The 21527-nt window shown below is 48.8% G+C and overlaps 3 protein-coding genes across 3 annotated transcripts in view; 1 reads left to right on the top strand and 2 right to left on the bottom strand.

The window, feature by feature from the left end:
- Positions 1 to 11845, bottom strand: part of PtA15_4A797 (uncharacterized protein) — a gene marked incomplete at both ends in the record, with an annotated part of 52035 nt that extends 40190 nt beyond the window's left edge. The window contains 5 exons of the mRNA XM_053168717.1: positions 497 to 726; positions 822 to 978; positions 1068 to 1235; positions 9007 to 9266; positions 11422 to 11845. Of these exons, the coding sequence (XP_053019899.1) occupies positions 497 to 726; positions 822 to 978; positions 1068 to 1235; positions 9007 to 9266; positions 11422 to 11845 (1239 nt within the window). The remainder of the gene's footprint in view (positions 1 to 496; positions 727 to 821; positions 979 to 1067; positions 1236 to 9006; positions 9267 to 11421) is intronic.
- Positions 11846 to 13481: 1636 nt separating this feature from the next.
- Positions 13482 to 18144, bottom strand: PtA15_4A796 (uncharacterized protein; the record flags this gene model as incomplete). The annotated part of the gene is made up of 9 exons (XM_053168716.1): positions 13482 to 13952; positions 14984 to 15220; positions 15339 to 15402; positions 15588 to 15754; positions 15813 to 16602; positions 16671 to 16850; positions 16936 to 17123; positions 17161 to 17356; positions 17405 to 18144. The coding sequence occupies 9 exons, from the start codon at positions 18142 to 18144 to the stop codon at positions 13482 to 13484; spliced, it is 3033 nt and encodes a 1010-aa protein (XP_053019898.1).
- A 720-nt stretch (positions 18145 to 18864) lies between these two features.
- On the top strand, positions 18865 to 21038 carry PtA15_4A795 (uncharacterized protein; the record flags this gene model as incomplete). Its single annotated transcript, XM_053168715.1, has 3 exons — positions 18865 to 18968; positions 20360 to 20503; positions 20732 to 21038. 3 exons carry the CDS (start codon positions 18865 to 18867, stop codon positions 21036 to 21038), a joined length of 555 nt encoding a protein of 184 aa, XP_053019897.1.
- Between the last annotated feature and the right edge of the window lie 489 nt (positions 21039 to 21527).

The raw sequence follows: 21527 nt of genomic DNA, 5'->3' as shown, positions 1-21527 counted from the left end.
AGAAACTACCAAATTAGTGATATTTGGCAACTGACCACATTGTGGCTGCTACACTTGGGGGTTTTGTGGTCATTCAAGTTACTCAATCAATCTTTGAGGACATTCAATCATCTTGGTACCAATATCATGGAAGAACTCCCATGCTGCGCTGAGATATAGTGGCAGAAACACCAAGAAACTACCAAATTAGTGATATTTGGCAACTGATCACAGTGTGGCTGCTACATTTGGGGGTATTGTGGTCATTTAAGGTACAAAATGAATCTTCAGGGGCATTTGACGATATTGGTACCAATATCATGGAAGAACTCCCACGCTCCGCTGAGATATAGTGGCAGAAAGACCAAGAAACTACCAAATTAGTGATATTTGGCAACCAATCACCTTGTGGCTGCTACATTTGGGGGTTTTGTGGTCATTCAAGGTAAGCGGCGACGATCTTGGAAGTGATCCAGAGATAACTGGAGCAGCCGGAAGCCTCAAAGCCTGCAGTGACCTTCTCTAAGACGGAGCCAATGAGAGGCTGACAGGCTTCGCCGTAGAACGTCAGCCCGCGACGGATCAGCGCACAGATACGCTCCGATAGCTTGATACTGCTCCCATATTGCTCCAGGATCTCAGAGATAACCGTCCAGATCTCGCCCATCGACTTGAGACAGTCCGGCAGCAGGTCTCCTTCCAGTCTACCGATGATCAAAAGAAACGTGTCTAGGCGCTCCAGAAGATCTATCAAGAAACATCACAAAATTCAAAATCAACTTAAACCCACAACATCAAATTATCAGGAATCTAACAGAGGAAATAGGGGGAAAAGAGCTGACCTGAAACATTTTTCTTGTTGATCTCTTGAGTCTCGTGGATCAGATCAAAGATAAAGTCCACAGCTGATTCGAATAGTGAATCGTCTTCTTGAGCGCCTAAATACATCGCAAGGGTGCTTGGAACCAGTTGAGCGATCTCAGGGGTACTCCATTGATTCTAGATTCATTGTAAGCAGTTGATCAGCGGGAGGATGCCAATCGAAGAGAATATGCGGTGTGAAGTCGAGATGAAAAGAGTGGTGGCACGAGAATTTTGATCTTTGAATTGCCGACGATCTCTTGAGGGAAGACGGTAAGAAACTCGAGCAGGACCAGGACGGTTTTAGGGTCCTTGCCAAACTTCTCTATCAGATCGGTGACGACTGTGGGCCATTCGGGGAGTTGTAAGGCCAGATCGGCCAGAGACAGACAAAACTGGACGAGGATGATTTTGAAGGTCCACTCGAGCCTTAAAGGCCGGGAGGAACCGAGGGGGTTCTCTAGGAGTTATGCTGCGCGGAAGCGGCAGATGTGATATTGCAGTGCGCGGTGCGCTGCTACATTTTCGATGCTCTAGTGCATCTAGGGGATCCTGGAAGTCCGGGAAGGGCTTCCCGAGATCCCCGTGTACGGGTTGTGGAGAGGGGGAGGTAACAAGAAGTAGTCATGTTACTCCGTCTCTCTTCCATCTCTGCCTCCCTAGCCTGTCCGCGAGGGCTTGAGCCTCAGGGGTAGTGAAGCCTAGCCCACCGGAGAGAAAAGGGAGAGAGAGGAAGATCAGACGGAGAGAGCCTCCTCTCTGGAGCAGCACACACGGGTGTGTGTCGGCAAGGGTGTAAGACCCATTTCTCTAGGTGAGGAGACCTAGAGCCGAACCCATGCCTGCTGCGGCCCCGGCTGGGTGGATACTTCCCTGAGGGGATCAATTGGTGGATTCATTGCAAGATGGAGTCTTGAGTGATGGGGAGGGCATAGGGCTAGCTATCTCTCCCAGTATCCGGCCAGTTCCTTCAATGCCTTGGAGGCTTCAGCCACTTCTGTTTTTGAGTAATCTCTAATGTAGAGTCGGTAGCATTCCGATTTCCATTGTCCCAACTTGCAGATGTCCTCCTTTGGGACCCCGAAGGGGTTTCTGAGGGAGGCGCCTCCTACTCAAAAGGAATGTCCGGAGACCCCATGGACGCCTAGATCCTTCCATGTCTGAGATAGTAAGACACAAACCGCCCTCTTGGTTAGGTGAGTCCTGGTGCCATCGTGACCATTGTAGCCAAAAAGGGAAGTATCCGAGTGGGGCAACGCGTTTGCCATCCTGCGTTGTACCGCCGCTACCGGGCAGAGCATGTTGTTGAGACTTCGCAGAGATATAAGCTGGATCTCTCCCGGGGCGGCCGTCTTTGCTCCTTTCAGCGACAAAGTGGCTGTTTCGGCGCCGTCTGCTTTCCCGAAAGATACATCCGATGTGCGCAATTCAGCTGTCTTGTCCAGTGCTCCGGTGCTCTCGCGATATGTGACCTCCGATAGTCTTGCCATTCCCCAGAATGCGACGATAGCTAGATCTAGGATTGCCTTTTGAAGCTCCGATCCTCCTGCCAAAGCGTTTGCTAGTCGGATTAGGTGTGGGATTCTGATAGCTCCTTTCTTCTCCCTAGGGGGGGTGGTCACATCTACATATGTCGAAGACCTCAAGAGGATAGCAACGGTGGCTCGGGTGTCCTTGGGGTATGGCTCCCTGTGATATAGGTGCCAAGCTAGGAGGCCGGATAAGTATTTCGCTAGCGTGTTCGCGGCTACGTCGTGTTCCGTGGGGGCATCTGCTACTCTTCCCGCCCAGTAGCAAAATTCATAGATATCGTTAGGGCCAAGTGGTAGATGGAAAGGGATCCTGTTGGTTGCTTGAGCGAATTTAATGTACTTTTTAACAGCGGTATTACATGAGAGGAGTGTGTTCCAACGGTAGCTTCTGAGGAAGTGTTTCTCCCAGTCTGAGGGAGCCTCGGCGGAGCAAGAGCCGTCTCTGACAAAATAAGAGATCTTCTCTAGCTCTAAGCGTTGCGGCATCTCACGACAAGAGTAGTGTGGGGGACGCTCCTCTCTGGGTAGATGGAGCTTAAGCCACCTTGAAGGGCAGGTGGGGCATTGTCTTTTATCTTTTATCTCTATTTCCTTATCATGCCCGTAAGGGGTTTCAGAAATCCTGATACATGCGTGAGACTAAATCGTCAGGATGAACTATTGCTAACATGTGTTTTGGCTCACGTCCGGACCTATCTCCGCGCGACAATGCGTCGGCCACGTTCTCTTTAGAGCATACCCTCTTGGCTACTAAGTCTAATTCCATATCTATTAACAGCTCCTGTATCTTTTTCCATTCCTCATTGACACATACGTGTTTCGATTTCCGCCGCGTGATGACTCCTTCCGTCGTCGTGTTATCGGTCCACGCGATGAGGGTCTTCCCGGGGCGGATATCGAGCTGTTCCATTGCAATGAGGCCAAGGCGTATCGCCACCGTTTCGAGCCACGCAATGTCTTTTGGCTTTTCTGGGCCTTTCTCCCATGCTTTTAGCAGTTTAAATTGGGCCCATTGGCGACCTATCGTGACCCCTATGCCGTAGCTTGTCGATGCATCGCCCACCCACCCAATTTCGGTCGGGTCCGGGTTGCGGATCATCCTGGTTTCCTTGTAGTTTAGCAGTGTTTTAAACCAGAACTCCATATCAATCCTTGCGCCCTTTGGGATCGGTAGTTCTTTGCTCCGTACTTTCCAGCCGTTCATCCACCCGTACAGGCCGTTCAAGTAGCAACGGAGTTGAGGTAGTATGTATGTTACGTGATTCAGGCGGCCGGCCATTTTCTCGATGTGCTTGAAAGGAAAGACTCGGCCGGGTTCTAGGAGGTCTTTGACCTGTTGTACTCGCTGAAACTGTTTGTCTTGTGGAAGGCGTACCGTTTTTCTGGTCGCGTTCCAGATGAATCCTATGTATTTCTGTTCCTCCTGAAATGGGACGAACTTCATGACATTTGTCTTCACTCCAAGCTCGTCGGACCGAGCAACTATCTGTTCCATTTCCAGGGGCTCCGTTGCTTTCTTGACGAATAAGTTGTCGTCTACCCAGCGGAAGACGTTCACGAGCCGGAATTCGCTCAGCATTAGCAATTTCCATGCGTCCGCTGGTCGGCCAAATGAGCCGCATCCCGCCACGCCGCCAAAGGCGATCCTTGTGTCTATGAGGATTTCGTCATCGAAGTTCCTAATCATCAGATATGGCCACTGGGATCTGGCCGTAGGGATTTGGCGGTATGCCTTTTCCCAGTCGAATATGGCTAGGAGGAATGGTTCTTTTTGTCGTCGGAAAAATCGGGATACTGACTCGAAGTCATCCCAGGTAGTCATGTAGTCCTTCTTGTCGACAAACGAGTTCACCGATGGCGTATCTGGGTCACCCCTTGGGAAAGAGAGGTCGTTGATAGGCCTTGCTGAGCCATCCCCGTTCACCACGGCGCCTAACGGGTTCGTCCTAAAGAAACCAAATTTCTTGTGGACCTGTTCCAGTGTGTACGGCCCGAACATTCGTCCTGCCTCTATTTCCTTTGTAATTGAATCTTCTATCTTTTCTTTTGCCCGGAGTGCTGATTGGTGATTGGGTGGAGCAAAGAAAGGGACTTGCATCAGGTGGTCGTGTGCCGGGATCCCTTGGTCGAAACCTTCACGGAAGCCATCTATGACGTCTTGGTATTCTTCTAGGAGGCCGGCTCTTTTTAGGCTCCTCTCCCATTCCTCAACGTTCATCTCACACTTAATCTCGGATGGCCACCGCGGCTCCGGGCCAGCGCTCACATGGTTTTCCTCACCGGGCTCTTGGTCCATCTCGTGACTGTCGCTGGTTGTTTCACAAAGCTCACAGTCAGAAATTCTGGCTTCTATTTTATTTCACGGAAATTCCATATGCGGTTCATTTCTCAGAGATAGGGAAAAGGAGACAATTGGATCGGTTGGGAGGGGCCCTTAAATGGGGAGGGATCTTAACAATTAGGTTGGGGGATAGGAGTGAAACTAGAAGGAAAAAGGGGGTGAGGGGAAAGAGGGGGGAGGTGGGGAGCAAGCGGGGATGCGCTCAGGAAGGGGAGGAAGATGAAAAGAAAATAGGGGGGGGCTCCTTGTGCGGTCGTATTCACCTGTACTTGGCGAGTTGTCCATCGCCTGGCTGTCCTGCATTCCGGATGCTTCTCGGATCAATGTAGTTCGGATCGAACTGATTGCCCTTGTCGCCTCCCTTAGCTGGCCTCGTCGGGACCTGGGATCCTGCGGGGGCTGTTGGGGGTTTTGGAGGTAGGTTCGCCTTCCCTCTGTCTGAGTTCTGGTTAGCGACCTGTTTAGGCGGGGCCGGGGCTGCTGGGACTGGTTTTGCTCCTGTATGCACATCCCACTTGCACCTCGGTCCTCCTATGGCGTACGGGTTGCACCTCACCCCGATCTCATTGAAATCTTTCGCCTCACCGTATGCGTCGTCTGCGGTATCTTGCTTGAATATTGAGATGTCGGAAAATGACTCTTCTCCGCCGCTTTCTGGTCGAAAAGCGAACGCGTTGTTCCTGATCCGAATGTCGTATCGGAGTCCAACCATGAAGCCGTGTCTCTTCATCAGCCTGTCGCAGTGGCTCTTGTGGATGAGGAGCCACTCCGCTAGGGTCTTGTACTTGTACTTGATGCCTAGTGTTTTGCGGGCGCAGGCGTGGTTGAGTGTCCAGTCGATGAAGGTTTGTCGCCATTTGTCTGGGACCGGAAACCCGTGGTAGCGGAGTCCTTTCTCTGCTGCCGTCTTGTCCGTTTTTGGTCTGTTTAGTGACTGGTAGACCAGGGCCTTCTCTTGCCATTCCTTATTGAAAATGGTGAAGGGGAGAGGGCCCTTCAGCTCGAGTATCAGTTTATGGAAGTAGGGGGTGAATCCCCCGTCGTCGTGGCTGTTGGAGACGCCCCAGACGAACTTCGTGGTGCCGACCTGAGTATCTGATCGCTCCTCTGCCGGTCGCTTCAATGGGATTAGCTGGATTCCGTCTTGGGCTTTTGGGCGTTCTATGACTCCCGTCGCTGTTCTTTCTCTTCCTCCCGTAGCCTTCGTCCTCTCCGCCAACTTGTCCCACATCCCTAACAATCGGTCGGCCTTTCCTTCGTCGCCCTCCTCTTGTGCCTTGAGCGCTTTCTCGAGAATCATGTCCGCGGCTCTCTCTTTTGCCACCCTCGGATCTTCTTGGAGTTCGATAATGGCGCCATCGTCTTCTTCCTCTCTTCCTGCGTCCTCAATCGCTGTTTTTTTTTTTTTTTTTTTTTTTTTTAGTTCCTCTTCGTATTTCCGGGTCTTGGGAATGAAATTTAGCTTACTGTGTGTCGCTCCCAAGGCTCTTGCCATTTCTGGGTCTTGTTGGCCGAGCTCGGTGGCTGTTTCGACGACTTCGCGGCTTGGAGTTTCTTTAGCTTTCTTCGGCTGTTTGACTGTGGCCTTCTTTGGGGCTGTGGTCTTCGCCGCTCTTGGGGGGTTTGTTTTGGGGGCTGGGGCGCTCTGAGCTGCTGGTGCCTGGGTGGTTGGGATGCTGGGGTCTGGTTGAATATTGTCTGGAGGAGTGGGGATTGAGGGGGCATGTTGTGTGGTATCTACTGCTAATTCTGTCGATGCTTTGAGTTGGTTGCTGGTTTCTGCTATGGGATTAGACATTGTATGGGGTTTTTATTGACGGAAGGTTTGTGGGATCGGAGTGTGGGATTTACGGTTGGGATTTACGGAAAGAAAGAAGGGGGAAATTCCAGGTTTAGTGTCGTTGTTGGCTGCAGTTTGAATTGTATCCCTCTATTATTTGAAAAGAAAATAGTACGGTTCTTGAGTCTTTGCAGACTGGGTAAGCTGTACTAAGGGATCAAGAAAGTGAGGGAGATAGGGGAGGGTGCCGGACAGAAGGGCGAGTTCGCAGGGGGGAAGAGACCGTCTCCAAATGTCTAGCGGGCAGGTCTCTCTTTTGGTTCCTCCCTATACTCCCCAGGGCGTCGCTCCGCCTCTGAAGAGGCGTGACCCCAGTATCATCTCAGATCCTTACAGGGTACCCTGCCCTTGAGTTACGGGGACAGGTCCCTGTCGCGCTGGCTCGTATGCGGTAGACGGCCCCGTGGACCAATCCCACCTCCCGTTACACTCCCGGTAAAAGAACAAGATGATTGAATCCTGGCTCAGGGCCGTCAAGAGTGAGTCCCGTAGCTGGAGTCTGTGTGGCTCGGGAAGTTGGTCAAGGTCGAGGGTGATCTAGATCAGACAATCAAGCGCAATCAGTCTCACTAATTTCATCCATGATAAATAAAAAGAAAAGTCATATTATGTGGCTTTACCTTTGCACGGAAGGTTTGAGCAGCAAACAGTTTACATTTGATTGGTGCCTCTTGTGTTTTGAGTATGACATCGGATGTGATCCATGCTTCGTCCTTACATTGATCACATAAAATGGTTAGTTGATCTATTCTGAAGACGAGCGCGGTGCGGGAGATAATCAGGCTACGGCTGGTGCCTGGGGCCACCGGCTGCGGCTTCTTCCCCATCGTCGCGCTGCCTACCGTTGTCTTGGGCACGGTTGTCCTGGGCGCCCAGGGTGGAAGCTACAGAGCAAGCGTTGTGGTTGAGGTGCACTGAATTAATCAACACGTCAGTGAGAACCCGTCCGTTGATGAAGGGTAAGTTGAATACATAGATTGGGTGGGCGTTGAAAACGCCAAGTTGGCACGCAGGTTGGACCAACGGGAAGAGTGTTGTGGCGGTGGCCGTAGTTGCCAAGGCGTGGCAGTGTCAACACAAATGGCATGGCGGATGGTTTACCAAGACCGCATATCTATAAAAGACGGCTGTTTTGGGTTTAATGAATCCCCAGGGCGTCCTCTGCCGCTGTACTTCCAGCGTGCGGTTCGTCCTCAACCCCCTCCGCTGTTGCACTTGCACAGTTTGAGGGGCTCTACTTGGTGGCCCCCCTTTGCATAATGCCTTCAATGCGGCGCGCTGGGGGCCATCCACCCACTATTTTAAACCCTGCTAGACAGGGATGGATAGTGGGTACAGTTTGTGGGTTTTGGATTTTGTGTTGAGAATCCTTGTTTTTGTGATCTGTCTTTTCAAAAGGGGGAACCCTTGCATTTTTTTTTTGTAATTTAGTTAATTTGTAGGGGGAACCCTTGATCTTTGTTTCTGTGTTTCTCTGTCTTTAGTAAACTTGGATAACTTGTGCACTCCAATTTCTTTGGAGTGCACAAAGCATGCACTCCAAAGTTGATTCTGTGCACTCCAAGTGTGGAGTACACAACTGTGCACTACAAAATCTTTGGAGTACAAAACTGTGCACTCCAACATATTTGGACGGCACCACTTTGCACCTCAAGAAATTGGAGTTCATCAAATGAGAGCCTGAAAATCATGTAAATAAATTTCTTAGCCAACAAAACCAAGAATTGAAACAAGAAAATAAACAGAAAAAGTTTTTATAGGTATAAGGAAACCAAGTGGGCAAATGAGAAAAAAAACATGCAATCAAGAGATTTGAGACTCCAAATCCTTATAGAGAGCCATGCCCTTTTGAAACAAGTTCAACCAACCCTTAACAGTCTTGGAAGTTGACTTTGAACCCAGTATAGGTGGGATTGGCATGACCCCATCCATCCCCCCCACATTTGCCAAGACCCAGTGATTACCATTAATGTGGAGCAGATAAACTGGGTCAGGGACACTGGAGATCGGGGGGTTTGGAATTGTAGGAAGATAGGAATGAAAGCCTGAGATTGAAAGGAAAACTACCGGCCTCGCATAAGTGTTTGAGATAATTTGTCCATGGGACAATTTGTTTAGCCACTTCGACGGAGTGGCCTTAGTTCTTTTGTTCAGCTTGAGGCCATTGATGATCTTCGTGATTTCTGAATCGCCGCCCTGCAATTTTGAATAAGAAGACCTGTTTTTCAAGGTCTCTTCAACCATCTCGTTACGGACCCGCCACCACCCAGTCCCTTCTTCTGGGTAGCCAAGTGATTTTGCCAGGCAATGAAACCCGCAATTCCCATCTGCGCGTGGATCCCAAAGACCTCGGACCGCGTCTTCCAGGTGTGTTGGAATCTGGGAAAGATATTTGAGCTAAACAGGAAAGTCAGATTGGCTCCTATGACACCATGAATGGAACATCTTCATACCTTCATAGCTTCCTGACTTGGAGACGGATCCGAGCTTGGGCTAGCTTCATTTTCTTTGATAGCCGCGGCGTTCTCGATAGCCGGGGCATCCTCGATAGCCGGGGAATCCTTGATAGCCGGGGCATCCTCAATAGCCGGGGCGTCGTCTTCACAATCTGAGGCGTCCTCACTAGCTGGGGCGTCCTCAATATCCGGGGAGTCCTTGGAGTCCTCAATACCGAGAATATTACTTTCAAGCAAACCATCCAAAACATCGTCATCTGATTGTTCAGACTCGATGTAGTTTCTTTTGATCTTCTTTGATTTTTGAGCTGGTTGTCCTCTGCTGTTGGCTGTTCGCTTCTTGGAGGACTTCTCCTTCTTCAGACTGGCTTCAACCATCTCAAAGGCTGAGGCATTTCGCTTAGTAGACTTGGTGTGTGACTTCTTCAGGGATGGCCAACCTATTGTATTGGTCTTGACATTGGGGGCCTGTATAGCGACTGCAGTATGTGTACCAGCAACGATCTGATGAATTTGATTGATGATAGTGGCGAGCCGTTTGGGTTCTTGATGGCTGAGAGACAGTGTGATTTTCTTCATTTCCGCGTCCAAATCCAGTTCAGGTTCATCAGGTTTCTGCATGTAATTTTGGTAACATCAGCTTCTCATCAAACAAGACATTTTGGGCTTGGAAGAATGTTTCAAGTGAAAAAGAACGTATCGCAAACTCAGGATTGTACCTCAGGAGCCATTGGGAATGGAAATCCTTGGGGGTCAAATGAGACCCATCTTCCAATAGCTCCGAAATTTTGTGAGCACATGGGATTCCAATCCCCTTGGTGAGAGTCTGAGAGCAAGGTTCAGTTGGATCAAGGTTTGAGATTTGTTTGAACTGATTGATTGCCTGTTTGATAGCAAACAAGGATACCTTGCCAAGCAGAGGGATGAAAGACTTGGGGACACTGACGAGTGTCTTGACCGTATCACTCCCAATAGACTCATGGACCTGGTTCAATTGCGCATCGACCACAAGTGCTAATGATTGGAATACAGACAGTAAATCACCAGTTGCATTTTTGACAAACGTCTTGAGGTACGCATGTCCAGATTCGACTCGCGAGGTGTTCAGGTTTCGTAGATGAGGGTGTTGGCAAGCCCATGCAACGACAAATAGCTCTTTATGTGGAATAATCCACTTGTCCAAGTATTCGAGCACAGCAGGGCAAGATGACAGATAATCTTACAATGTAGAGAAGCGCTCTTCGTACAAGTCGACCGTTTTTGAGTAGGTGACTTGCTTCCAGAGACCCATGAAAATCTTCCAGTTGTTTCTTGTTTCTTTCGTTTTTTGTTCGATCAATTCTTCTGAACTTTCTTCCTCATCTGAATCTTCTGGTTCTTCACTGGAAAAGTATTTTTTACAGTTTGTTGTTATGTTTTTGTTTATATGCCACGTACACAAGTTTGCTTGAGAGTCCGGAAACACTCGTTTCAAAGCATTTCGGAGAGCAGTATTGCAATCAGTTATGAACACTTGGGGGGTTCTTTCAGGACGCCAAATGTGCTTTCGGAGACAATTGACGGCCCATAAGTAGTTGTCGTCGTCCTCAAGAGTCAAAAAGCAGAATGCCACAGAGAACGAACGGTTTGAAGCCGCCTGGCCAACAATGTGGAGAAGTGGCAACTTATAGCGGTTAGTCTTGTATGTGGCATCGAGGAGAGCCACATGATGGTTGATCCAAGCGAGATGGATGGATCCTGGATGAGCAAAGAACAGATTGAGAAGCTTTCCGTTGTTGGTGACCTTGACATCCCAGGTCCAATTAGATTCCTGGAGAATTGACATCAGAGCTTCTGCTGGCTTCTGACCAGCTAAATCTTTGCGACGGATCTTTTGAAGGGCATTTGTGACAGTCTTGTTGGTTGCATAGGTCTTGTTGTTGGATGTTTGAAGCTGGAGTAAAATCTGAGCAGCTTTGAGGTTTGATTTTGAAAGCTTTCGAATCTCCTCAATCTGCTTGGGGATCAGTTGTCGGTGAGCCGCTCGGGATCTGGGTCCAGGGGATGGTTTGTGATTATGTTTGCCATTTCAGATCTGAAACGTCCAAGTTTTGTTGAGAACCTTCTTGCTGGTGGGTACAGAGCCATAAATTAGAAAGGGGCAGCCTATCTTGGTCGTAGATGTTTGTTGTCTGTCTTTCTTCACTCCTGAGCCGCAATAATGCCCAGATCAATCACATCAAATATAAACATTTTTACCCGGCACCAAGTTGGACTTGAAGACCGCGTAACCATGATTCTTCGCCCACATTTGACAGAACTGAACTAGATTGTCCATTGATCTAAAGGCTGCACAACGAGGAGGGTCCAATGGTTCTGAGAAAACATGTCAGTCAAAATCTGAGAGTAAAAATCATGCTGATGGCCACTTACCACCAATGCTAAAGTCGTAACTTTTCACATCTGAAATCACGTTGAGGTCTTGATCTTTGTTTCTGGAGTGGTTTTGAGCAACTTGTGTGTCGATGATAGGAGGTGATTGCTTGTTTGGAGGGGCTGTAGATTTCTTTTTGTGGTTTTTAAAGCCACTATCATCTGAAGTCACTTCATTGTCTGATTCTGGCTGATTGGATTCTTGAGGCTGATTGGATTGTTGAGGCCCCAAGTTGGAATCCAAGATGGATGCTGTGCTGGTTAGAGAGGCTTTATGGGTTGGTTTGGCTGAAGGTTGTTGATCCAAAGAAGCCGGAACTGGAGCTGATGTGGATTTTTGGAAGAGCGCAAGCATTGATTGCATCTGCTGCCACATCTCTGGAGTGACAACAAGGCCATTAGTTGGGGTGGTTGAGTTGTTCATCTTTGTTTCAGGAGAGGATAATCTGCCGGGGTGGATAGTCTGGCAGTGTAGCTAGCAGAGTCAAAAACAGAGAGTTGTGGAGCAAGCAGTAGTTGCAGCAGGGGGGAGGATGGACTTGGAGGAAAATGGTCCAACTGATTTGGAGTGCATGTTCATTGTAAGGTGTATGCTTACTCCAATGATTGTTGGAGTGCATTGTGTTGCACTCCACTTCCCAGAGCAAGAAAAATTGAAAATGGAGTGCACTGTTGTGCACTCCAATGTTTTGGTAGTGCACACCCTGTGCACTCCAGATTTTGAACAGTTTTTGGAGTAGCCACAGGTTCACTCCAGGCATTCATGGAGTAGACCAATGTGCACTCCAATATCTTTGGAGTGCACACTCTTGTACTCCATCTTTGGAGTACATGTAGTAAAAGATGCCAACAAGAATTGTACCGGGTAAATGATCTCTGACGACGACAATGATTTCTCAAGCAAACACACCTAATAGGAAACAAGAATAAAAGAAAAGAAATGGGAAAGACAAATAAGCAATGAACAATGAGACAACAATAACATGTGATATGTAGAAAATAAAAATACCTGCGGTGGAAAGCGCTGTTGTGTTGATTTTAGATTTGGTTATGGATTTGGGTGAAGGAAGCGTGCAAGGGCAAAATGATTCTGGAGGAAGGGTGAAAAAAAAGAACATGGGATGAAACTATTGTTAATTGTTGTTGGCGAGTTGTTGAGTTTTTGAATGATGTTTTGAGGAAAGTTTGTGCTTACTAGTCTCTTCTTCACGGGTTGATAATGTAAACACGTGAAGAAAAGACTAGCAAGCTTGGGGCGGGATGGATTTGCTTTTGTTGGCAGTGGAATTTTGATAGGGTTAGTTTAATGTTTGGTATATTCAAGATGCAAGTGAGAATTGGAATGTTGGCTGCGTATTCATAATGAGTAGCGGGGGTTAGGCGCTAATTGCATGTAACTCAACATCTGATGCCCAAGAAAGCAAGCAAAATAAAATTCTAATCCAACCCAAAAGAATATTTTGATTTGCAACCCCCCCAACAGTGAAAGAGGGAAAAAAACCTGACTGCATCTTTTCCCTTGTACATATCATCTGTGCTTGTGTTGAAATTCAAAGGACTTCCCACGGCTTCATCAGGTGAATCATCACTGACATCTGAAAATGTGGCATGAGTGGCTCTCAAGTACTGCACAGTCAAAGTATATCTACCATCAACCATAACCTAATGCAGCTTGCTCAGTATCAACCGGTCTTTCCTCAACTCATTTGCTTTCTCTCTCCTCAGTCGTCATCCTCTCTTGCCGCCAACAAACCTCATTCAAATTTCCTCTTTCTTTTCTTATTCCCTCAAGCTCCAATCTCCGACCTCTGACACTTTCTGTTTTTCTTTGCTCACGTGCCAGTCATTTTCCAATACTGGGAAGTGCGGGCAGAGGGGTACATACTGTGATACATGTTGCAGTTTAGAGAATAAGTGGATGCAGAGGATATGTACAAATGCGGATACAGAAGTAGGATTACGTGAGGCGGTCATCTTAGAATGGAGGAGAAAGTACCGGACATGTATGATTAATGAGTTAGCGGAATTCATTAAGACAAAATAAATTTGAGCCTGTTTGCCTATGCATCATTAAGACAAAGGAGAGTGTATCTAGAGTACTCCAGGTCCTCAGAAACGGATGGAGATGAGGAGCCGGACAGGGAGTTGGTAGCGTCTTGCATTCCCTGGTCTGGTTTGGTGGGTGGTGGAGAGGGTGTGCGGGAGAGGGTGTATCTAGAGTACTCCAGGTCCTCAGAAACGGATGGAGACAAGGAGCCTGACAGAGAGTTGGCTGAGTCTTGCATCTTCTGGTCCGGTTTGGTAGCTGGTGCAGATGGTATGTGCAAGAGAGTGTATCTAGAGTACTCCAGGTCCTCAGAAACGGATGGAGGGGAGGCAGACAGCGGTTTGGTAGTGTCTTGCATCTTCTGGTCCGGTTTGGTAGCTGGTCGAGATGGTGTCTGGGAGAGGGTGTATCTAGAGAACTCCAGGTCCTCAGAAACGGATTGAGATGAGGAGCCGGACAGCAAGTTAGTAGAGTCTTGCATCTCCTGGTCCCATTTGGTAGCTGGTGAAGATGGTGTGCGGGAGAGTGTCAGCCACAGAGTACATGTCACAGTACCTTACACGTACCAAATACCTGCAATTGTTCACATTAGTTATAGTACATTCCTTTCACACCCTAATTACATATGTATATCATTAGATACAAGCTTAAGAATGTACTCTTGTTATACATCACATTACAGATAACCATAGTTAAATACAGTTACCATAATGTACTGTTGTTATAAGAGTTAAGTTACGTGCAAACAGTAAGATTACAATACATTGTAATATTACTGTACACGTGAAATACCCCAAGACAGGTATCACTCATTTATCCCCTGTTACGCCGCAGTCCCTATTTCAATAACATATTGGTTATGATATAAATACATAAACAATACATGATGTAATCCAATTCAAAGAGCACTGAATGGAATCAATGATTGGTTATGATCAGCTAGTGTGCACTGCTACTGATCTAAGATCAGTATTGATCATTACACTGCCTTGATCATTTCGAATGTTGATCCTCATGAGGATCTGCTTCCCTTGAGCGCTTCCAGTTCCCCCCTGGTCCTGAAGTGCCTCCAAGCGCCTCATGTTCCCTGCTGCTCTTTCCCCTCTATATAAACACGCCCCCCAGGACTGTTTATCGCTCAGAATATTATTATAGCAAGGTTTAACATACAAATATTTAAACAGTGCCTTCATTCTCACCCATCTTTTAATTCAGGAATAACATCAACTCTTGATTACCCTTACCTTTCTGTAGGTAAAACCACAAACCCAAGTTGAGTTATTCCTTGGATGCCTATTAGCACCCTGTGTTGATCTGGATGCACCTTAATTGAGCAAGCCTCTCAGTCAAGATTACTGATAGAGTGAAACCTTTTACAGGTCTTACCACATAACCATTGGCCCATCCTTGGCATCTTACACTATCATCTTGCTAGTAACAACCCTCTCAGACGCGGTTAGTTACCTACACGCTGACAGAGAGAGTGTATCTAGAGTACTCCAGGTCCTCAGAAACTGATGGAGACAAGGAGCCAGACAGCGAGTTGGTAGAGTCTTGCATCTCCTGGTCCGGTTGGGTAGCTGGTGGGGATGGTGTGCGGCAGAGAGTGTATCTAGAGTACTCCAGGTCCTCAGAAATGGATGGAGACAAGGAGTCGGACAGATAGTTGGTAAAGTCTTGCATCTTCTGGTCCGGTTTGGTAGCTGGTGAAGATGGGGTGCAGGAGAGAGTGTATCTAGAGAACTCCAGGTCCTGAGAAACGGATGGAGACAAGGAACCGGACAGTAAGTTAGTAGAGTCTTGCATCTCCTGGTCCGATTTGGTATCTGGTGGAGAGAGTGTATCCAAAGTACTCCAGGTCCTCAGGAACCTGTGGAGACGAGGATCCAAACAGAAAGTTGGTAGAGTCTTGCATCTCCTGGTCGGTTTGGTAGCTGGTGGAGATGGTGTGCGGGAGAGGGTGTATCTAGATTACTCCAGGTCCTCAGAAACGGATGGAGAGGAGGAGCCAGGAAGCAATTTGGTAGTGTCATGCGTCTCCTGGTCCGGTGTGGTAGCTGGTGGAGATGGTGTGCTGGAGGAAGTTCATCTAGAGAACTCCAGGTCCTCAGAAACAGACGGAGTCAAGGAGCTGGACAGCGAGTTAGTAGAGTCTTGCATCTCTTGGTCCGGTTTAGTAGCTGGTGGGGGTGGTGTGCGGGAGAGAGGATATCTAGAGAACTGCAGGTACTCAGAAACGGATGGAGACGCGGAGACAGACAGAGAGTTGGTAGAGTCTTGCATCTCCTGGTCAAGATGGTGTGCGGCAGAGAGTGTCTCTAGAGTACTCCAGGGCGTCAGAAACGGATGGAGACAAGGAGCCGGAAAGAGAGTGGGTAGAGTCTTGGATCCTGTGGTCCGGTTTGGTAGCTGGTGGAGATGTTGTGTGGGAGAGAGTGTATCTAGAGTAATACAGGTCCTCAGAAACAGATGGAGAGGAGGAAGCAGACAGCAAGTTGGTAGTGTCTTGCATCTCCTGGTCTGGTTTGGTAGCTGGTGGAGATGGTGTCCTGGAGAGGGTGTATCTAGAGAACTCCAGGTCCTCAGAAAAGGATTGATATGAGGAGCCATACATGGAGTTGGTAGAGGCTTTCATCTCCTGGTCCGGTTTGGTAGCTGGTGGAGATGGTGTCTGGGAGAGAGTGTATCTAGAGAACTCCAGGTCCCCAGAAACAGATGAAGACAAGGAGCCTGACAGCGAGTTGGTAGATTCTTGCATCTTCTGGTCCGGTTTGGTAGCTGGTGGAGATGGTGTGCGGGAGAGTGTGTATCTAGAGTACTCCAGATACTCAGAAAACGATGTTGATGAGGAGCCGGACAGCAAGTTGGTAGAGTCTTGCATCTCCTGGTCCAGTTTGGTAGCTGTTGGAGATGGTGTCCGGAAGAGGGTGTGTCTAGAGAACTGCGGGTCCTCAGAAACGGATGGAGATGAGGAGCCGGACAGCAAGTTGGTAGTGTCTTGCGTCTCCTGGTCCGGTTTGGTAGCTGGTGAAGATGGTGTGCCGGAGAGGGTGTGTCTAGAGAACTCCAGGTCCTCAAAACCTGATGGAGACGCGAGTTGGTAGTGTCTTCCATCTCCTGGTCTGGTTTGGTGGCTGGTGAAGATGGTGTGCAGCAGAGAGTGTATCTAGAGAACTCCAGGTCCTGAGAAAAGGACAGAGACAAGGAGCCGGACAGCAAGTTATTAGAGTCTTGCATCTCCTTGTCCGGTTTGTTAGCTGGTGGAGATGGTGCATCTACAGAAATCCAGCTCCTCAGAAACAGATGGTGATGAGGAGCCGGACAGCGAGTTGGTAGCGTCTTGCATCTCCTAGTCCCGTTTGGTAGCTGGTGGAGATGGTGTCTGGGAGAGGGTGCATCTAGAGAAGTCCAGGTCCTCAGTAACGGATGGAGATGAAGAGCCAAACAGTGAGTTGGTAGCGTCTTACATCTTATGGTCCGCTTTGGCGGCTGGTGGAGATGGTCTCCGGGAGAGGGTGCGTCTAGAGAGCTCCAGGTCCTCAGAAACAGATGGAGATGATGAGCCGGACAGAGAGTTGGTAGCGTTTTGCATCTCCTGGTTAGGTTTGGCAGCTGGTGGAGATGGTCTCCAGGAGAGGGTGGGTCTAGAGAACTCCTGGTCCTCAGAAATAGATGGAGATGAGGAGCCGGACAGAGTGGGTAGAGTCTTGCATCTCCTGGTCCGGTTTGGTGTCTGGTGGAGATGGTGTCCGGGAGAGGGTGCGTCTAGAGAACTCCAGGTCCTCAGAAAGGGATGGAGATGATGAGCCGGACAGTGAATTGGTAGTGTCTTGCGTCTCCTGGTCCGGTTTGGCAGCTGGTAGAGACGGTGTGTGGGAGAGGGTGCGTCTAGAGAACTCCAGATCCACAGAAATGAATGGAGATTATGAGCCGGACAATGAGTTGGTAGCGTTTTGCATCTCCTGGTCCGGTTTGGCAGCTGGTGGAGATGGTGTCCGGGAGAGGGTGCGTCTAGAGAACTCCAGGTCCTTAGACGCGGATGGAGATGAGGAGCTGGACAGTGAGTTGGTAGCGCCTTGCATCTCCTCGTCTGGTTGGGCAGCTGGTGGAGATGGTGTCTGGGAGAGGGTGCGTCTAGAGAACTGTAGGTCCTCATGAACAGATGGAGATGAGCAGCCGGACAGCGAGTTGGTAGCCTCTTGCATCTCCTGGTCCAGTTTGGCAGCTGGTGGAGATGGTTTCCGGGAGAGGGTGTGTCTAGAGAACTCCAGATCCTCAGAAACGGATGGAGATGAGGAGACGGAAATCAAGTTCGTAGTGTCTTGCATCTTATGGTCCGGTTTGGCAGCTGGTGGAGATGGTTTCTGGGAGAGGGTGCGTCTAGAGAACTCCAGGTCCTCAGAAACGGATGGAGATGAGGAGCCAGACAGGGAGTTGGTAGCTTCTTGCATCTCCTCATGGTCTGGTTGGGCAGCTGGTGGAGATGGTTTCTGGGAGAGGGTGCATCTAGAGAACTCCAGGTCCTCAGAAACGGATGGAGATGATGAGCAGGACAGTGAGTTGGTAGCCTTTTGCATCTCCTGGTCCGGTTTGGCAGCTGGTGGAGACGGTGTGTGGGAGACGGTGCGTCTAGAGAACTCCAGGTCCTCAGAAACGGATGGAGATGCTGCTTGCATTTTTTCCAGGATGGCAGAATTCAGGAAAATAATTTCTCTTTGATTGCGACCAAGGGGCTGTGAGGGGCCAGCTAGGGCACAGGGTAGCGGAAAGCCCTTTGGGATGGAGCGCAGAAGGTGGACTAGCCAGTTGGGGAGGCAGGTCCGGTGAGGGGGCAGCCAGCTAGGGCACAGGGTAGCAGAAAACCCTTTGGGATGGAGCGCGGGAGGCAGACTGGCCAGTTGGGCAGGCAGGTCGGGTGAGCAAGTAGCCAGCTAGGGCACAGGGTAGCGGAAAAGCCTTTGAGATGGAGCGCAGGAGGCGGACTGGCCAGTTGGGCAGCCAGGTCCGGTGAGCGGGCAGATCTGGTGAGCGGGTAGGCAGGCCGGTCAGGGGGGTGGTGGGGTCACCATTGAGGGGGGGGCAGTGGGGTAGGGTCGGGCAGGTGGGCTGCGTCAGGCGGGTGGGCGGGTGCAGTGGCGGGTGTGGTGGTGTGTTGGTGGTTGCTGGTAGGTTTTGGGCTGAGGCCAAGTCGGAATTGACCACTCAACTCAAGTCAGCCTTGTGGCTGCTTACATAAGCAAACCTGACCCTCAGGTTCCCTTATGTAAGGCAGTTCATCACCCGCCCATCAGGCTTGGCCCACCACCACCGGCCTCCCACTCCTCACACTGATTGTCCCAAGCACCCTTCTCATATCTTGCCTGGTGTGTAGCAGCCTTCTGTCCACTTGACTGAGGATGGGCGCCAACACCAAGAAGCAAAACTTCTCCGCCATTGAAAACTCGAATCAACCCGTCAAAGCATCAAAAATGGACCGATCTTCTGAACCCGCAAAGGACAAGTTTTCTCACAAACCTGCTAATTCAGCTCAATCCTGCACACTGATCCTACATTATTCATTCTTGGTAGAACAGGTTTTATTGACAACGAGCTCATGCAAATCCGTTTTTGCAAGAATTCAAAGGACTAAGAGTTTGATTTCATCAGATCTTTATGTACAAAAACAAGTTGAGAGCACAAGTGATGATAGAGATAAAATTCGTAGGTTCTGGTTTGTACCTAAGAGCAGGATCGCACTTGTGGCAGGCAGTGATGTGAAAACAAGAAGTTTGGATGCAAATAGTAGGATAGAGATGTGACAATATGAGATCTTTTGAAGAAAAGAGGAGAAAGAAGATGAGTGAGAATAATCAGAATACTGGGACGAGGGCGTCAATATGCTGAAGTGAATATGAGGGTGATAGAAGCGCTAGGAGATGAGTTAAGGTCTGTTTTGATGAGCGCAGCAGTCGCAGATAGAGGAGTTTTGATATGAAGGTTTGAACTATGTGGGATGAGAGCTGGAGAATGAGAATGCAACAAGCCAGAAACATTAGAATGAAAATTGGACACTCATTTTATAGTGATACGGGTCAGAGTCACTCTTACAAGGAGTTGTGTGGAATACCAATAGCGTCGCGATGCACTGGCCCATCACGGGTTCAGGTTAGGAGCGGTATTTGGTTCTTGACCAGGTTGGTCGTAATCATCCTGCATGTGAAAATCATCTGAGATGGTAAAAGAGGGTAGTTAGGAAAGGGCTGGTTAGTGACTAAGTGTAAGCGGCCGCTAAGGAGCGCTTCACTTAGCTGGAATGGGGAGCAGGAGCGGGGAGCAGAGCGAGGGCAGTTTTCTAGAACCTCTGATTTTGGTATTGCAAAGGAGTCAGGGGGCTAGCTCAGGAGAAATGGCATACCAATCTCTGTCAGTATCTACAAGGGTGAGAGAGAGAAGAAGATGGAAAAAGGGAAAATGGGAAAGGGCTCACCTAGCTCAGGAGAGATGGCATACCAATCTCTGCTGAGCTAGGAGGGGCGGGGGAGTGGCTAGACTAAGTACGGGTTTGTTTGGGAACCTGTGATCCTTCTTGTGACACCCCCAAGGAGGGGGGGTTACACTAAGGCCCTGTTTCATCAGTTAGACTGGTATGGTTGTGGTACTTACCTGTATGAGTAACAACTGATTGAGTGGCTTTGGTACAGGTCAAGTTGTCAGGGCTGACTGGATGAGGCGGAACCGGATTGATGCTTGAGGTGTCACGTCCAGTTTCGCAGTTTTCAGACCACAATCTTGAGTAACAAAAGTAACTTGCAAAAGAAGATCCTCCAAAAGTTCTCATGGTTCTCACTCCTTCAGTCCTGCCCGACCAGAGGAGATGGATTGATCAAAACACTATCCTCAGTTCTTTCGGAGCCAAAACTCAAATCCAACCGACCAACAAGACGGGAAAGCGGGCACAGATCGTGATTCAAAAAAATTGGTAGCATTCGCCGATGTTGGGTCCGGCTTCGGAGGATTGTTGATTGCCATGGCACCTTTGTTTCCAGAAAAATTTGTGTAAAAGCCCTGTTGAGATATTCATCTTGAAGATTGCAAGCACACTCCCACTATCTATGGCCATCTAGCTCTGCCAGCAAATTCTGAAACAGACCTCGCTAACCGATCGACATGTTTGGTTTCTCAGGACTAGAGATCCGTCCTCATTTCTAAATGCAGTCGAGAGCTAATACAGTGTCACAACACCTCAAACCAAATGGTATAATCTATACAATCACGCATGTGAAGGACTTTGGATGGTCAAGCATCTGACAGAGCATCCGCTCTTCATAAGCCAATCGAGGCGGAAGAGTTGATCAAAGCCGACCCGCTAGAAGACCAACTGATCAAATCGATCTACAATCTCACCGAAGAGATTCATTTTCCGCTGTTGATGCTGGCGAGCACGTTGATGACTTTGGAGGGATCCTCCATGGAAAAACCTGGGGCCGGCACCGCAACACCGACTCCAAGCAGCAAGACCATGGCGACTCCGGTTCCCCGGCGCCCCCCGATGGAAAGGCGAACCATCGGCCAGACCTGCCGGACATTGTGATGCTGGACGGTCCTCCCCGCTCCTGGGTTTCAAACAGCGCGGCCGATGGTGACTCCGGTACCCCGGCGCCGGAAGCCAAACGAAATTTCCTCTCTTCTACAGTGTGTTGACGTATCAAAAACATCTGTCACATAAATTACCACATAACGAATGCAGATCCAATCAAAGCCTTTGAAAAAAAAGGTTTCTGCATCTTTAGCACATCTGTATACAGACAAGAGAAGAAAGAAAAAGAAGGGATGATGATGGAGAATGCCAAGCGGATAATTAACAACTCGGGAAAAGGACGAGAAAACATGAATTGAATTGAAAATTGGATTCCGATCTCCTTTATTATCATCTATCTATCTATGATCTCCAACTTTTTAATGTTTGGACCTTCTCAAGAGGAAGACGTATATCCAAGACCTAAAGACGTAAAGAATTATCAACAACCATCGAGGGCTATATGTTTATAACCAGCGATACTTCCTCCGAAATTTATCTATT

This window comes from Puccinia triticina, chromosome 4A (genome assembly GCF_026914185.1).
Source record: "Puccinia triticina chromosome 4A, complete sequence".
NCBI lineage: Eukaryota > Fungi > Basidiomycota > Pucciniomycetes > Pucciniales > Pucciniaceae > Puccinia > Puccinia triticina.
Note: the sequence above shows the minus strand (reverse complement) of the source record. Positions and strands in the feature narration are given on the sequence as shown.